We start from the raw sequence: 15,114 nt of genomic DNA on the forward strand, positions 1-15,114 counted from the left end.
GCAGCGCTTGCTTACCATTTTGAATATCAGTAACGTTAATAACTTTAATCATTTTAAGCGGCTCATGTTGTTATGAAAACATTCACTAATAATAAATGATTGGGAAATTTTAATTTCTTTCCTTTAACAACTTTGATGTGGTCACAGTATCAGATAAGCCTGTTCTGATCTCAGGAATTGAAACATGATATATACTGACCTTGTGAAGGTCAGTATATATCAGAAGGATGTTTTGTTAAGCCATTTTGAAAGAGTATAGTCAGTATCATTCCTGCTATGATTTGTTTTGTTTTTAGTGCATCATGTGTGCTTGAGAAAAACTTTGTGCATATATCAGGACAAACTTTTAGTAGTTATCTCAGTTGCTTATTGGAGTATCTCTTCTAGTGTAAGCAATCATGAGACTAATCACAGAATTAATCACGAATCTTTCCGACCAGTCATCAGGTGTGCGAACTGTGAGCTAGAGAGCCACAGCCGATGAAATTGTGTGAAAGAAAAGTTTTGGGAAGCAGGGCTAAAAAAATCCCTTCAAAAAATGAGGGCATGTGTTTCATATTTTTTAATGACAAGAATAAACATTCCAGTTTCTATGTGCGTGAGTTTGTGAGAGAACGTGATGTCTGGGAAGAGTTTGATCTTCAGATAGACGCACAGAGTCTGTGATTAGTTGTGCAGTTTGCACACCAGCTTGAAGAAAACAAGAAACCTGCCATATTTTAAACATCATAGACTTAAATTGTTTATGGCCAAGCATGGTGTACTCTAAATCAGTTTTTTCTGCCTCCATCCTGTGTTGATTTAGAAATGCATGTTCAAAGTTAGGTTTCACATGGTTTTATAGAGAACAACTTTTGGAAAACTCTGAACAGAATTCTAGTTTGTGAAATTGCCCCAAGCTGATTCTGTTCTGTTATACACGCTCAAGCATGTGTGTTTGGATCGCGTTGTTTTTCACCACGGGATGCAGGGATGGAGGAGAAACCTTTCTGTTATTCATCAGTGTTTTCAAGGTAGTACATTTCTAAAGTTTTTTTTTTCTCCATCAATTTCATGTTTGGTTTGGAAACTATTGTTTCAGTGCCTGGCAGTGTCAGTACATATACAGTATGATCTGGTCCTTCTTCGCTATCTTCCCTGTGGGAATTCTGAGTCAGCATCATAATCGTTTGTCCTTTTTGTTTGTTTGTTTGTTTGTGCCCTTTCAAAGTCATGAACATTTTTACTCTGCAGTCACAGTCCTAATAAAAAAGCCTAATTCAGGAAAGTTCAGTCAAACATTTTAGTTTTGTCATTTACTGGCCCCAAATGGACACAAAAAGAGACTTATTTTCCAGTTCAAGGTGACATACAACAACATAGTACTTGTGTATAATATTCCAAGCCTTTTTAAGTTATAGTTCAGCTTATTTATTTATTTTTTTGCTGAAATGTCTGAAAATATAGAAATTTACTCCTAAAAAATTTTCTGCAGTGAGCCATTAACTCAAGAACCACTGATCGTTGAGTAGGTCAAATTTAAGAAACAAATCAGTGAACAGTTTATTGTTTTAAGACGGTTCTTTTTATTAATGACTTGGTTCGTCTGGTTCATGAATTGGACAGAACGATTCATATCGAATCAGAGTTCAGCTGTTCTCGATTTATATTTCATCCGTTTTTTGGGGGGGAGTTTCGTCTTGCTTTTGGGGTTCATCTTAATCTATCAGTCATAGGGGAAAGTGAGTTCGGCTGGAATCTCAACTGTTCTGAACCACAGCCTCATCAGGATTTTACCCTTGAGTCCACATGTTGCCTCAATCAGTATTTTAAATGGTGTTTGGAAAGTCAGGCATAGTACCAAAGGGAATTCACCTAACGAAAAGCCTTCTGTGAGAATGGAAAATGACATTTCTGACATATTGGAAACTTGGTGTGTGTGTGTCTGTGTGTATGTGTGTGTGTGTGTATATATATATATATATATATATATATATATATATATATATATATATATATATATATATATATATTATAGAGAGAGAGAGAGAGATGATGGAAAAAATTGTATTTTAGTATGCGATGACGTGTACAGCTCAGCAGTTCAGTGACATTTTAGTGCTTGCAGTGAGAAATGATTGAGATAATAGAGATGATTGCTGTAACCCATCATCTCTGATGATTTCTGCAGCACTGCTAAGTTTGATTTAAGCACCTGTGAAAATATACATTTTGTGAGATGTTGAGGCTTTATCCCAATCCATTGACTGTTCACTGGTGGTATCAGAGATAGATGGAATGATTTTGGTTTTAGGAACAGTTAGGTTTACAGTAGATCACCCGTTTTGAGATCATTATTATGGATATGCAGCTGAAGTGCTCGTCAGGAACGATTGAGTGTAGAATGCGTAAATGTATTCACCAGTAAGGGCTGGAAAAGTGCTTTAGATTCACCTACCGTGATGCTCTTTAGCCTATAAAGCTTTTTATCTGTCTGCTGTAAAAGTTACTTTCCTGCTGCCCATATGCTGTGCATTTATGTGAAGCACTCTTATCTTCTCTGGAATGGAGAGCTGTGCTTATAGAAGATCGACCATAGAACATTTGTAGTGACTGCAAACCATCAGGCCTTTAATGCTTCCTTACAAAATTTTAATTGCTTGTGTTTGAAGAGCACTTTTATGATTTTGTCAAAACAATTAGAAAAAGTCACAGCCTGACCTTCACTTCAAAGCCCCTTTCACACTGCACGTCGGACCCGGCATATTGCCGGAAGATTGCCGGGGTCACCTTCTGTGTGAAAGCAACCACGTCCCGGGATTGATTCCCGCATTGAACCCGGTCGGGGACCTAGTAACATTGTCGGGTTCAACCGGGGATGAGCGCTGTGTGAACAAAAGCCAGATCTAATTCCGTGTCGAAGTGATGACGCACGTTATCGAGCGACTCTTTTACCGGCTGTTTTGAAGGAGGATCATCATTCGCGACGAAAAAATATGTGCAAACTGTAATGAAGCAGAGATCAGTTTGTTCCTCACTTTCCACGCTAACGCAGAGATCGTCTGCTTGCTTCATTGAAAGTATAATGTGCCTATCGTTTTCGACTCATACATTACACATCACACCCTGATGTCACGTGTCGTTACGGGATCTTTACGGGTTGTGTGTGAAAGCACGCACATATCCCGGGTCATCACTGGCAGTGTGAAAGTACAAAATCTAGCGACCCGGGAACAATTGCTGGAACACTTTACCCCTGTATTTGCCGGAATGGCAGTGTGAAAGGGGCTCAAGAGATTAAGAATGATGGGGCGTCCCATCCTGTCAGTAAAACCAAAGCTTGATCTGTATCACTTGCGTATTTTAGAACACAGCCTCATTGATTGAAACAGATAGCAGTCTGGTACTTGAGTACTTGATGAGGAAATGTGCTATTGCCTGTTAACTCTTGTATGATACGACCTAGAAAAATAGCAGAAATTAAAATGGGCTTGGTAAGATTTTTCTAAAGTTCACCAAAGCTATATTTATTTAATCAAATGCAGTAAAATAGTCATAATGTGAAATATTAATACAATTTAAAATAACTATCTTCTTTTTTCATATATTTTAAAATGTAATTTACTCCTATGAATTCTCAGAATCATTACTCCAGTCTTCAGTGTCACATGATTCTTCAGAAATTATTCTAATATACTGAATTGTTCCCTTAAGTAATATTTCTCATTATTATCAATGTTGAAAACAGCTGCTGCTTAATATTTTTATAGAAAAAAAGAAACTTTTGTCTGATTCTTTGTTCAAAGAACACCAATTATCATTCTTTTGGAGCATTATAAATGTTTTTACTGATCACTTTTGAATGGTAGAGTACCTTTCCTTAACCCCATGTAGGAGTCATCATCTGTTGTTTACTAATAGGTGAAAAAGGTCACCATGACCTCAATGAACCTTTTTTATAAAAGGAGCCCGTAAAATTCCTCTTAACCTCTTCAGGCCACCCTGCACATCACCTGAATTTATTTAACAATTACTCCCACACAGGGCTGAGCACCAAGTGCTATTTTATACGATTGTTTGTATTTTCTTTGCTTATACAGTTACTTTTCTGTCTTACTACAGAGAGCATCCTAAAAGACAAAGAGTTTGAGGTGATGATGCAGATCGACTGTGAGGTCATGGATACCAGGATCCTTCACATCAAGTCCTCTACTATTCCACCCATCTTGCGGGCCAATCAGACAGACACAGACTCTTTCTATCACGGGGCCCCCAGCAACAACCAGCCTGTGGCCCCCGTTGGAGTCCTCGTGGGTTCTTCTTAGTCTCAGCTATCCTCTAACCACAAAAGTTGCTAATATTTTTTGTTACATAAGCATTTTGTTTCATTTTTGTGACTCTTCTTGTTTGATTGGCAAACCAGGATCTTGGTAATCAACTACCAAATCCACAAAATAATCAACAATAGTCAAAAATTTCTCATGAAGGCACCCCTTTAAAATGCATCAAGAGCCATTTAATACTGATAAGCCATTCAATACAGATTACAGTCTTTATTCTAGGCTATTGATTGACTATTGAGGCATTTATAGGCATGTACACTTTATACAAAGTGACTTCAAGCACATTCAGGATACACGTCTTTTCAGTTTGCTTGTGTTCCTAACAGAAGCATTTATTGTCCAAATCTCCCAAACCAAAGTGTGTTCTAGTTTGAATATTGAACAGTTTGCTGTTTTATGTGGCAGCTGTCAGGAAACTGTTTTTGATTTTGCTTGCACTGTGCTTGTTCTGTTTTAGAAATTAATAAAAATTTATATTTATGAAGATTTATTATTTGTATCAAGCTTGTTTGGTACATATTTAATTGTACTATTCAGCGACATATGCTTCAATAACACTATCCTCAAACAACCTGCATTGCCAGTGACTTTTGCTTTAGTGTTTTTTTTTCTTTCTTTCTTTTTCTTTTTCTTTCTTTTTGTTTGACATTGTTATTGAATACAAAAGTAGAAAATTTTATTATTTACTCTTGAGTCAGTGGAGGCATTTTGTATAATTGACTTGCAGGATTCAGTGCTGTAAATATATAACTGAAAATAAGATATTTTAAAATATCTAGATGATACTTTATACTTGTTCTTTGAAGGTTAATCATTTTAGACTAAATCTAATTGGGATAGCAGTTTGGGGTATAGACGTTTTATGCAACATCTGTCAGTTTCTTTTGTTTTATGCCCTCAAGTTTTTCTTAGTGGCTTAAATTGAGCTTTAAATGAGGTGTGCTTGACAATTACAGCTGTATATCTAATACTGGTTTACACAAAATATTAATGTTAATTTGTACCTCATCTGTCCTTGTTCACTGTGTGTTTGTCTCTATTATTCTGGCCTATTTTCTGCATTCTGCTTGTTTCTTGTCCTGTTTAGTTCTCACTCGAAAGCAATGTGATCATTAGCTTGTTCTTTGCAACCTGTCGTCACTCCCCTTCATAGACGAACTGAATTTTAAAATGCAATTTGAATTTCACAGATTATAAACAACTCAGGTGGTCTTTTCTTTCATTCAAATTAGAGTAGTATATCACATTCAGTCCTTAGCATTGAAATCTAAATGTCTCTCAATGTATAAAAATAAGACAGTTATTTTTCATCAAATTCCATTTTTGCCTCTGAGCAACATATATTTTTTATATATTTAATTTCTGAATTTTTTTGGAAAAAATAAATAAATTGTTTCTTCTCACAGTGACAGCGATGTTTTGTAACAATGTGAAGAAATAAACACTGGACTCAAGGTTGTGGGTGATTTGTGTGCATCTTTTGTTTTTAGGACGCAGACCGAGTCTTATGTCAGTCTGAATTTTCTCTCTGAAATTGAAGGTTTGTGTAAATGTGGGGTCTGAGGTGCTAGAAAGTGGTGATTATAGGTAATTTCAAAGGCTGGGGTAAACAATGTTTTCGGGTTAAACTATGGTAGATGTGTTTTGTTTGTCCAGATTTAGCTCTGTGGATCAAGGGGTTTACAGGGTCACATTTTGCTCTCATCTACACACTCTCACTTGACATCCACTACCAAAGAAAAACCAGTGTCATATGCTTTATTTCAACTCATTTTATTGCAGCCATTTTCAGTCTGACAGAGATTTGAATTTCATAAGTGCTAAAAGAGTTTCAAATGAAACTGCAAAAAAAGTATGCACAAAAAGATTACAAACAATACTGCAATTTCATAGAAAATAAAATATGGAAAAACAACACCACGAAAATGTGCCCAAAACACTGTCTACTCCTGTTTTACTGAAATTATACAAACTTTTTTTAAAATATATGCAAGTGATCGTTTGTTAAAAAAGAGATATGTTTATGAAAATACAAATTGTATTTTTTACATTCATCAATCCCATGTTTTAGCTTTTATATTACAATATATACAATGTATTCTAATGGATTTAAGAATACAACACCTCAAAACTTTATCATAATTCTGCTAGTGGTACGAGAGGTATAGCTATAGACATAAAGAGGTTTGTGTCCAGAGTGCAAAAGCAAGCGACAATACCTAAAGAAATGGCCTTTAATGCAAACCGCAGAGCTCATATAGCTGCAGTGATGGGGTCTTAAGATATTCAGTTTTGAAAGTTGCTTTGCTTTGTTTCCGCCATAAATGTAAACGTATAAGTTCATTTTTACACTATGAAAACATAACAGCATATTAATAAGAATGTTACATTAAACTACATGAAGTTAAGGCAGGCTGAGTGAACTGATCCACAATCCACTTGAACACATTTACGGTTTTTCCTATTCTGTGCAAAGGATGTACTTGCTCTGCTGTTAGGGTCTAAAGTGGGTCTACATATGCAAACTGAATATTATAAGTGACCTGATGTCCGTTATCCCAGGCGTACAACACCCTCTCTTTGGGGTTGTAATCAATCTGAGTGATGTAAGTATAGTTGTTGCTGAAAGGCAGGTCAGGGATCACCTGAGTGTTGGTGTGGGTGTCAAAGGCATAGGACAACTTGGTGTCGTGCTGATTGTAGCTATCTGTCGCGTAAAGAACGCCGCATACGATGAAGCAATTACCATAACGATTGCGTCGGAGTCCGGTCCTCCATGTGGTTTCACGCTTCATGCTTAAATCATTAGGGTTCAGGCGACTCAAGACGATCATTTCCTGCAAGAAGCCCTCGTCGTCCAGCGCTGGGTAGATAACCCAAAGCCCACTTTCGTCGATGGCCAGATCCATTTCTGAGTTTCCTCTCCATCTCCACGTAGACACATCATCATTATCAAACACCGCATCATGGAGCATGGTCCAGGCAGCCACGTAACGCAACCGCAGGTCATACTTAATAATGTCTCGAGAGAATGCGCGGTTGTAGTAGAAAGCACCTTTGTAGACCACGTGGCCAGTGCCGATCCAGTTATAAGGCAGCTTGTAGGAATTAGTGAAGCGGCCTTGAATGAAAGAAAGAAAACAAAACAAGTAAAATTAGAAAAATTGCTTTAATGTTCCGAGTTTGTTAATTTGAATTAAACTTAACTGTCACAACCCAACTGTGGGACACTTGGCACTATTTTCTATCAAATCTTTTGGTAATCATCATAAATTATATATAATTTAAAAGCTTGAGGTTCTTCTTCAAATCCATTTTAAAATCAGACATTGCGTTACCACAGAAAAATGTTTCTTTAAAAACTTATAGCGGTCTCCTCCCCTTTAATGGGCAGTGTCAAGTGTCATATTACAAAATGCATTATGTCTTTTAGAATCAAAACATTTTATAATCTTGGCAACAAACACATCTAGACATTTTTGACAGAAAAATGCTTTACATTTTTTTTGGATTGTTATTTGTGGTATGACGCCCTAAAAAAAATCTCACAAGAACCTCCATTTTTTTCATATCAACTTCAGATTTGGAACATAAATTATTTAGACATAAGGCTTTAATTGTGTTAACAATTCTAGAGTAAAACCTGTTATGTAAAATATTTATAATAAATAAAATAAAACTTAATTAATATAGCGCATTTTATTTAGAGAAAATTTGAACTTCTATACATTTTTGATACTTTTGGAATAATCTACTGATTTTCTTCTTTAAAAATATACCAACCTTGGGTCTATATAAGTTTGGACAGTGCACTTTAATGCCTCTTTTTAAAAATGGGGATGAAAGTTAAGGGGTTTTAAGCGATACCTTGTTTGAAGACATCCATGTTGCGGAATTCCAGTAGGTTGTTTCCGTAATAATAGTTTGTGACATAGATCTTGTCATCTCGAGCCAGTGGATCCTTCATCCAAGCGCCCTCGTTTCGACCGTATGTATTGTGTGTGACAGGCTCTGAGATAGTGGCCAAGGTGTCTTTACACATTCCTGCAAATAAAATCAGAATTAAAACCACAGTTATGTTGGTGTTTTATCAGTTTTGTGCTAAACAATGCAGAGTATTTCTTCAATGCAAAGATCCCATTCTGAATATACATGTAATTAATCATTGTAATTATTACTTTTACTTTCAGAAATGTATTGGTACAATCATTTAAAAAAAAATTGGATATTAATACTCAAAATATATTATATTATATATATATATTTTAAACTGTTTAGAATAAATTTGAAATCAGCACTTCCAAAAAAACATCATAAATCTACACCTGGCTTCCTTTGAGGTTTCTCTCCCACACTCTCTTCCACCACAGTTTTTACAGCTTTCAATCCTTCCATTTTCTCCTCTACCACTACCTCTTCCTCCTCCTCTTCATCCCAGCTTATGCTATATTTGCGTTTGCCAGGTTTGCTTGTGGTTGTTGTTGTTGTAGTTGTTGTTGTTGTGGTCGTTTTTTTAGGGGTCATCAAGGATGACACTGAGGTTAATGTCTGTTTAGGAGTCATCTTGGGTAAGGTATTGAGTCCACCTTGCTTTCAGTGACATGAGTTGTTCTCCCAATACTGGCAGCAACTCTTGTGTTAGCAATTGATCCCAGTGAGCTTTCTGTGACTGTTAAAGTGTCCGAATAAAGAGTTGGTAATGGTTTGTGTGAAGAAGCATTTTCTTTCAGATTTCCCTTGTTAACAATTCCACTTTCCGTCAGAGAAGATACAGATGTTTGTTTTTCAACAGTCCCGTTGGTGGTAATCTCTGTTAGGGTTTGCTGTGTCGCCACGACTTTAGCAGCAGCTGCTGTGGCTGACTCATTGGTTTTTATGTGGCCCAGATTGGATGACCTGACCAACATGTTTTGAGCTTGTTTTACAGCTGGAGTTGAGGGATCCATGTTGCTTGCCTCCATTTTTTTGACGATGGTTTGATGGTTAGTATGTTCCCTGGGAATGGTGACCTTCAAATTTTTCATCACAGCAGGTGTCGCTGTGGTTCTTTCATCTCCTGTAGAGCTGTCTGTGGTGGAATGACTGGTTTGAGTTTGAATGGATACTGGTTCAACAGGTGTTTTAATCGGCAAGGCAGAATCCAACAGTTCAGTAATCTGAGTTTGAAGACCATTTCGTGCATCTCCCCCTTTTGAAACTTCACTCTTCGGTTTTGGTCGGACAGACCACGCTTTGATGATCGGCCTGAAGTGACGACCTTTGTGATGAAGGAACTGCTCATCGGCAAAGAGATCAATTGGGCTGTCACCACTGTGATGATCATCAACTGGAATGCAGAATAAAATATTTTAGAGCAGCTGTAGCGATTGTATTAATATTAATATTAATAAAAACTGCTTTCAAAAAGCAATGCCAGAGAAGAACTATTTTAGGTTCCCCAGAATCTTTCAGTTAACCTTTTTTTTCTTAGTGTAAAGAACATTTTAATATTCTAATAACTATTTTTCAGTACAGTAACTGATAAAGAACTTACATTTTTTTAAGATTATATAGGCACATTTTTTCAGACTTCTTCTGAGAACTTTGAATGTACAGTAGATGTCGAAATCACACAGTTATACTTACAGTTCTCCTCTGTGTCTGGCTCATCCACTTGGTCAGATTTATAGTATGTGATCCCCCTAACAATTATTTTTGGTTGCTTCTCCCTTCCTTGGCGCTCTTGTTCTTGCAAAGCTATGACGGCCTTGTTTAGGTCTGATCCGCTTCTCTTCAGAAGATCTCCCACAAACTTTTCCTCATATTTACTCTGTTAAATGCATCATAGGACACTGTGATACTGCAGCCTTCAAGATATTATGCAATAAGTTGATAGTTCACCCAGAAAATGTTATTCTGTTATCAAATATTCACTCTCAAATCATTCCAAACTAATAAGACCTAAAAATATTTTTAATGAAACCTGAAGTTTCTGTCCCTTCGTTGAAAGTCCATGTAAACAAAAGTTTCCAGATCCAAAAAGATCATAAAGGCACTGTAAAATGAATCCATATGAACTGGTTTAATCCAAGCCTTTGAAGAGATCAAATTGATTTATAAAATGAATACATTTAATTTAGATGTTTTTTCACATACACATGTATGTATTTTCATATATACTGTATGTGTTAATGTAAATAAGCTTTGAGTACCTGGACTTTCAATGGGGGGACATAAATTTCTGAGATTTCATAAAAAATATCTCAACTTGTGTTGTGAAGATGAATAAATGCTGAAAGAATTTTCTTTTTTTGGTGAACTAAATTACAGATTATTATGTAGATCGTGCTTTGGATCTTCGATAGTCCAAGTCATTTGGCTTATTTCATGCCAGCTTATGTAAGAGTTGACAGTGGAATAAATTAGTGAGAGTTTCAAGTCACAACATGAGGTCACTTTTTGACTCTGACCCTAAGTAAATAAATAAACGCTCACAGCAGGTGGGCCATTTTACTTCATGGCTTAACAATGTTTGGATTGTTCCATTGCAATACTTATGTAATGCAACATTTGTTTTAAAAAGCACCTCCCACCTCTATGGGCTGAAAAGCAGCTGCCTCATCATTCTGCTCTTTCAGACTCGTGTTCTTCTCCTGCAGTTGTGGAAGCAGAGTTGCAGGTGAAGATGTGGGCAGCTGTGGATTTGGAGAGGTGCTCCTTGTGTTCGACTTCTCCTCGTTCTGGTTGTTTAAGACCATCTGTCAATAATAAAACACATTAATAATGTGTTTAATATGTATAAGAAAATACAACGTGTGTATAAGAAAAGGAACGACCACATACTTTTTCCACAGTGTCCATGCGATCAAGCAGCTTTGTAGTGACAGAATGCAATTTCAATAGATCCATCCCATAGAAGGAACCCTCCAGCAATTCCAGTATAGCGGACAGCTGTAACGATGAAGTAAATTCCGTCATGGCAAGAGCTGGTTTTTATTTATTATGCATTCATATCCTGCCATATTTTGAACTTATTGGTCTATGAGATCCAACTGCAGAGGTTCTGGTCACCTTAATATTATCTTTCCCCGCCTGCTGCAGCGTCTTCAACCGGAAGTCACCCTCACAGGGGTTTAAAGCCGATGGAGGTGCAACACACGCGCATTTGCAGTGAGGTCCTGATGTGATGGTCTCCACTGTATAGAAATCCTGAGGCGTCGCGTGACCATCCTGGATCCGCTGGCACGCGCTCGCGCTCAGAGGTCTGACAACACATTTACAGCCACAGTCAGAGCCTTCCGCAAGCGCTTTCACTTTGTCATAATCACCCAGCAGCTATAAAGAAAAGAGGACGGATGCATTTTCCAGCCAGCAAAATCACTGAACGTTCTTGCATTGTAACACAACTGGACTGTTGATATTTGAATATGGATGTGCATTTTAAAGGGTTAGTTCACCCAGTAATCAAAATTATGTCATTAATAACTGACCCTCTTGTCGTTCCAAACCTGTAAGACCTCCGTTTATCGGAACACAGTTTAAGATATTTTATATTTAGTCCGAGAGCTCTCAGTCCCTCCATTGAAACTGTGTGTACAGTATACTTTCCATGTTCAGAAAGGTAAGAAAAACATCATCATAGTAGTCCATGTGACATCAGAGGGTCAGTTATAGTTTTTTGAAGCATTGAAAATACATTTTGGTCCAAAAATAGCAAAAACTACAAATTTATTCAGCATTGTCTTCTCTTCCGGGTCTGTTGTGAGATTTCAAAACACTGCAGTTTAGTGATATCCGGTTCACGAATGAATCACTCGATGTAACCAGATCTTCTTGAACCAGTTCACCAAATCGAACTGAATCGTTTGAAATAGTTTGTGTATCCAATAAGCATTAATCCACAAATGACTTAAGCTGTTAACTTTTTTAATGTGGCTGACACTCCCTCTGAGTTCAAACAAACCAATATCCCGGAGTAATTCATGTACTCAAACAGTACACTGACTGAACTGATGTGAAGAGAGAACTGAAGATGAACAATGAGCCGAGCCAGATTATGAGCGAAAGATTTACTCGTTCTCGAGTCAAGAACCATCAGGCACATTAAAAAAGTTAACAGCTGAAGTCATTTGTGGATTAAAGCTTATTGGAGACACAAACCATTTTAAATGATTCAGTTCGATTTGATGAATTGGTTCAAGAAGATCTGGTTACATCGAGTGATTCGTTCGCGAACCGGATATCATACACTGCAATGAACACGCTCACAACAGACCCGGAAGAGAAGACAATGCTGAATAAAGTTGTAGTTTTTGCTATTTTTGGACCAAAAGGTATTTTCAATGCTTCAAATAAATTCTAACTGACCCTCTGATGTCACATGGACTACTTTGATGTTTTTCTTACCTTTCTGGACATGGACAGTATACCATACACACAGTTTCAATGAAGGGACTAAGAGCTCTCAGACTAAATCTAAAATATCTTAAACTGTGTTCCGAAGATAAACGGATATCTTACGGATTTGGAACTACATGAGGGTGAGTTATTAATGACATAATTTTGATTATTGGGTGAACTAACCCTTTAATGTGCATTATTGTTTTTATGTTACCACCAGCGTTGTAAAGTCTGTTAATTTTATAGTAACTTTCATTAATAACATTAACAAATTTAAATTCAAACAGTATATATATATTAACAGTATTAAAAAGTTTTTTTTTCTCCCTTCGTTTCGCGAAACTACGTAGGCCTACTTGTCGCTCCAGGCACATTAGCAAAACTATCTTAAGGATTTTTAAACAAAACACAATTTTAAACAAAACTTAATGATATGTGATATGAAAATTGCAGTGAAGCGATAAATGATGGCAGCTACTTGTGTGAGTGTGAGTGTGTGTGTGTGTGTGTATGTGTTTTGCGTGTGGGTTCAGATACTATCCTGTTCGCGATATTTTATATGCTCTGAAATTTTTTATTTTCTTTGAAAATGCTGTTTAGACGCTGTTTAGTTTATGTTTTATTTACAAGCATACTTTTGAAACCCCCCAGTTCGCACCCTGCATTCAAATAGTTAGAATTTAGAACTGTCATAAAAATTCTTCTATAGGCCTAACGTTATATATGTTATCATATTTTATAGCCTGTAAAATATATCAGAAACTTATATGTTAAGCATTATTAAGTTATTAATGAAAGTTATCACAATAGGTTGATAAAGAAGCTGCACAGATAGACCTATGATATTAAGTGGAATTATCATATCAAGCGCTGGTGAAGAGATTCTTACCTGACTTAATAAATTTTCTTGGTTGTCTCTTTCAACTTGCAAAGTGTCGTTCTGTTCAGTCGTCTTCTCCAGAGGTTGTTGGGGTGATTTCGGAGCGGCTGAAGTGAGTGCGAATGTCAGGAGCCATAAAACGCACCAGATTCCCATCGCAGTCATCGTGCAAGGTGTGCGATATAATCCTTACAAACATATGCTACTTTAGATTGTGCGTTCAAATCGGGCTGTTTTCCTCTTCAAAAACGATACAACGTCAAACAGATCTCCATTTGCACTGGCCTCCAGGTGAAATAACTGAAACGGGATGAGGTTTTGCAAAAGTCCAGAAGAGGTAAAGTCCAGATGAGGCAAGGTGCTTGGTGCCCAGCATGAAACTGGTTTGAGAAGATGCAGGAGTGACGTGACATTTGAGCTGAAATGAGGGGGCTGGATGGAGAGACGCACGGAGCGCGCTGAATGTTGCGCGCACGGATCCATTGCAGACATCACGCATTAGCAGAAATGCCACTTCCTATTGACTTCTATTTCTAGGATTTATGTGTGGAATTTCTTAAATATGTTTGTTGCTTAATACATATTTTTTTTACATTGACATATGGACCTAAAAATTACCCAATAACCCAAATATTATTTTTCGAAATTCGTTTTACTAGATGGGTCCATTTAATGCAAAAAGTGTGAATGAGCGTTTTAGCATTGCTTTCATAATGCTTTCATAATTTTTTTCTTAGAAGAATATCTAGATCAGAAACATCACGCAGGGTAATCAAAGTGTTACAGCGCCACCTAGTGTATGTAAAGACAAGTTCTATCTTTTTCTTATGCAAGTCCCAAGTGTAACACTACTGTTATCAACCACTAGGTGTCAGTGCTGCTCCATATTACTGTTATTACTGCGTGAAATAGAATCTACCACCTCTCTCGGGCCCCGGTGGCAGTAAACTATATAGTACAGGTGCATTTCAATAAATTAGAATGTCGTGAAAAAGTTCATTTATTTCAGTAATTCAACTCAAATTGTGAAACTCTTGTATTAAATAGATTAAATGCACACAGACTGAAGTAGTTAAAGTCTTTGGTTCTTTTAATTGTGATGATTTTGGCTCACATTTAACAAGAACCACCAATTCACTATCTCAACAAATTAGAATAATATGTTATAATAGTTTGTTATATTTGTCTCAACAAATTTGAATAAAATTGTATGAGGCCCTGGGTTCAATCTCGGCATCTCCTACATTTCACTGCTTGTTGTATGCCATATACCTTGTACGAGATAAATACAATCTTGAATCTTGAAAAAACCATGTTCATTCTGACCAAATTAACTGTTAGAAACAAAAAGGTCTACAATGTTATGAAAAATAAAATAAAGAAATAAAAAGTGTATTATGAATAATAATAATTCATTTTAACAACAAAAAAATTATTAAATGTTATAATAATTTATATTTATTTCAGTTGTTATTAATATTATTGCATATTTTGTCTCACAAAAGTGCTCATTTGTATCTGTGAACATCATAT

The 15,114-nt window shown here is 36.5% G+C and overlaps 2 protein-coding genes across 2 annotated transcripts in view; one reads left to right on the forward strand and one right to left on the reverse strand.

The window, feature by feature from the left end:
• Positions 1–5,781, forward strand: part of LOC113062974 (cyclic AMP-dependent transcription factor ATF-6 alpha-like) — a 31,548-nt gene extending 25,767 nt beyond the window's left edge. The window contains exon 16 of the mRNA XM_026233091.1: positions 4,102–5,781. Coding sequence (XP_026088876.1) covers positions 4,102–4,304 — 203 coding nt within the window. The 3' untranslated portion in view covers positions 4,305–5,781. The remainder of the gene's footprint in view (positions 1–4,101) is intronic.
• Positions 5,782–6,079: 298 nt separating this feature from the next.
• LOC113062975 (olfactomedin-like protein 2B) lies at positions 6,080–14,033 on the reverse strand. The gene is made up of 9 exons (XM_026233092.1): positions 13,591–14,033; positions 11,373–11,636; positions 11,145–11,252; positions 10,895–11,059; positions 9,948–10,131; positions 8,909–9,648; positions 8,648–8,870; positions 8,190–8,366; positions 6,080–7,443 (listed from the first exon to the last, which is right to left on the reverse strand). The coding sequence occupies exons 1-9, from the start codon at positions 13,744–13,746 to the stop codon at positions 6,824–6,826; spliced, it is 2,637 nt and encodes an 878-aa protein (XP_026088877.1). The 5' UTR covers positions 13,747–14,033; the 3' UTR covers positions 6,080–6,823.
• Between the last annotated feature and the right edge of the window lie 1,081 nt (positions 14,034–15,114).

Source organism: Carassius auratus, chromosome 45 (genome assembly GCF_003368295.1).
Source record: "Carassius auratus strain Wakin chromosome 45, ASM336829v1, whole genome shotgun sequence".
NCBI lineage: Eukaryota > Metazoa > Chordata > Actinopteri > Cypriniformes > Cyprinidae > Carassius > Carassius auratus.

Bases quoted from the DNA above. Each gene is read 5' to 3' on its own strand.
- LOC113062975 (XM_026233092.1), bottom strand. From the start codon at position 13,746: ATGACTGCGATGGGAATCTGGTGCGTTTTATGGCTCCTGACATTCGCA. The intron at 11,060-11,144 runs GTATGTGGTCGT...TATTATTGACAG, and splicing joins GCATGGACACTGTGGAAAAA to ATGGTCTTAAACAACCAGAA. The intron at 9,649-9,947 runs GTAAGTATAACT...TCTGCATTCCAG, and splicing joins GCCAGACACAGAGGAGAACT to TTGATGATCATCACAGTGGT.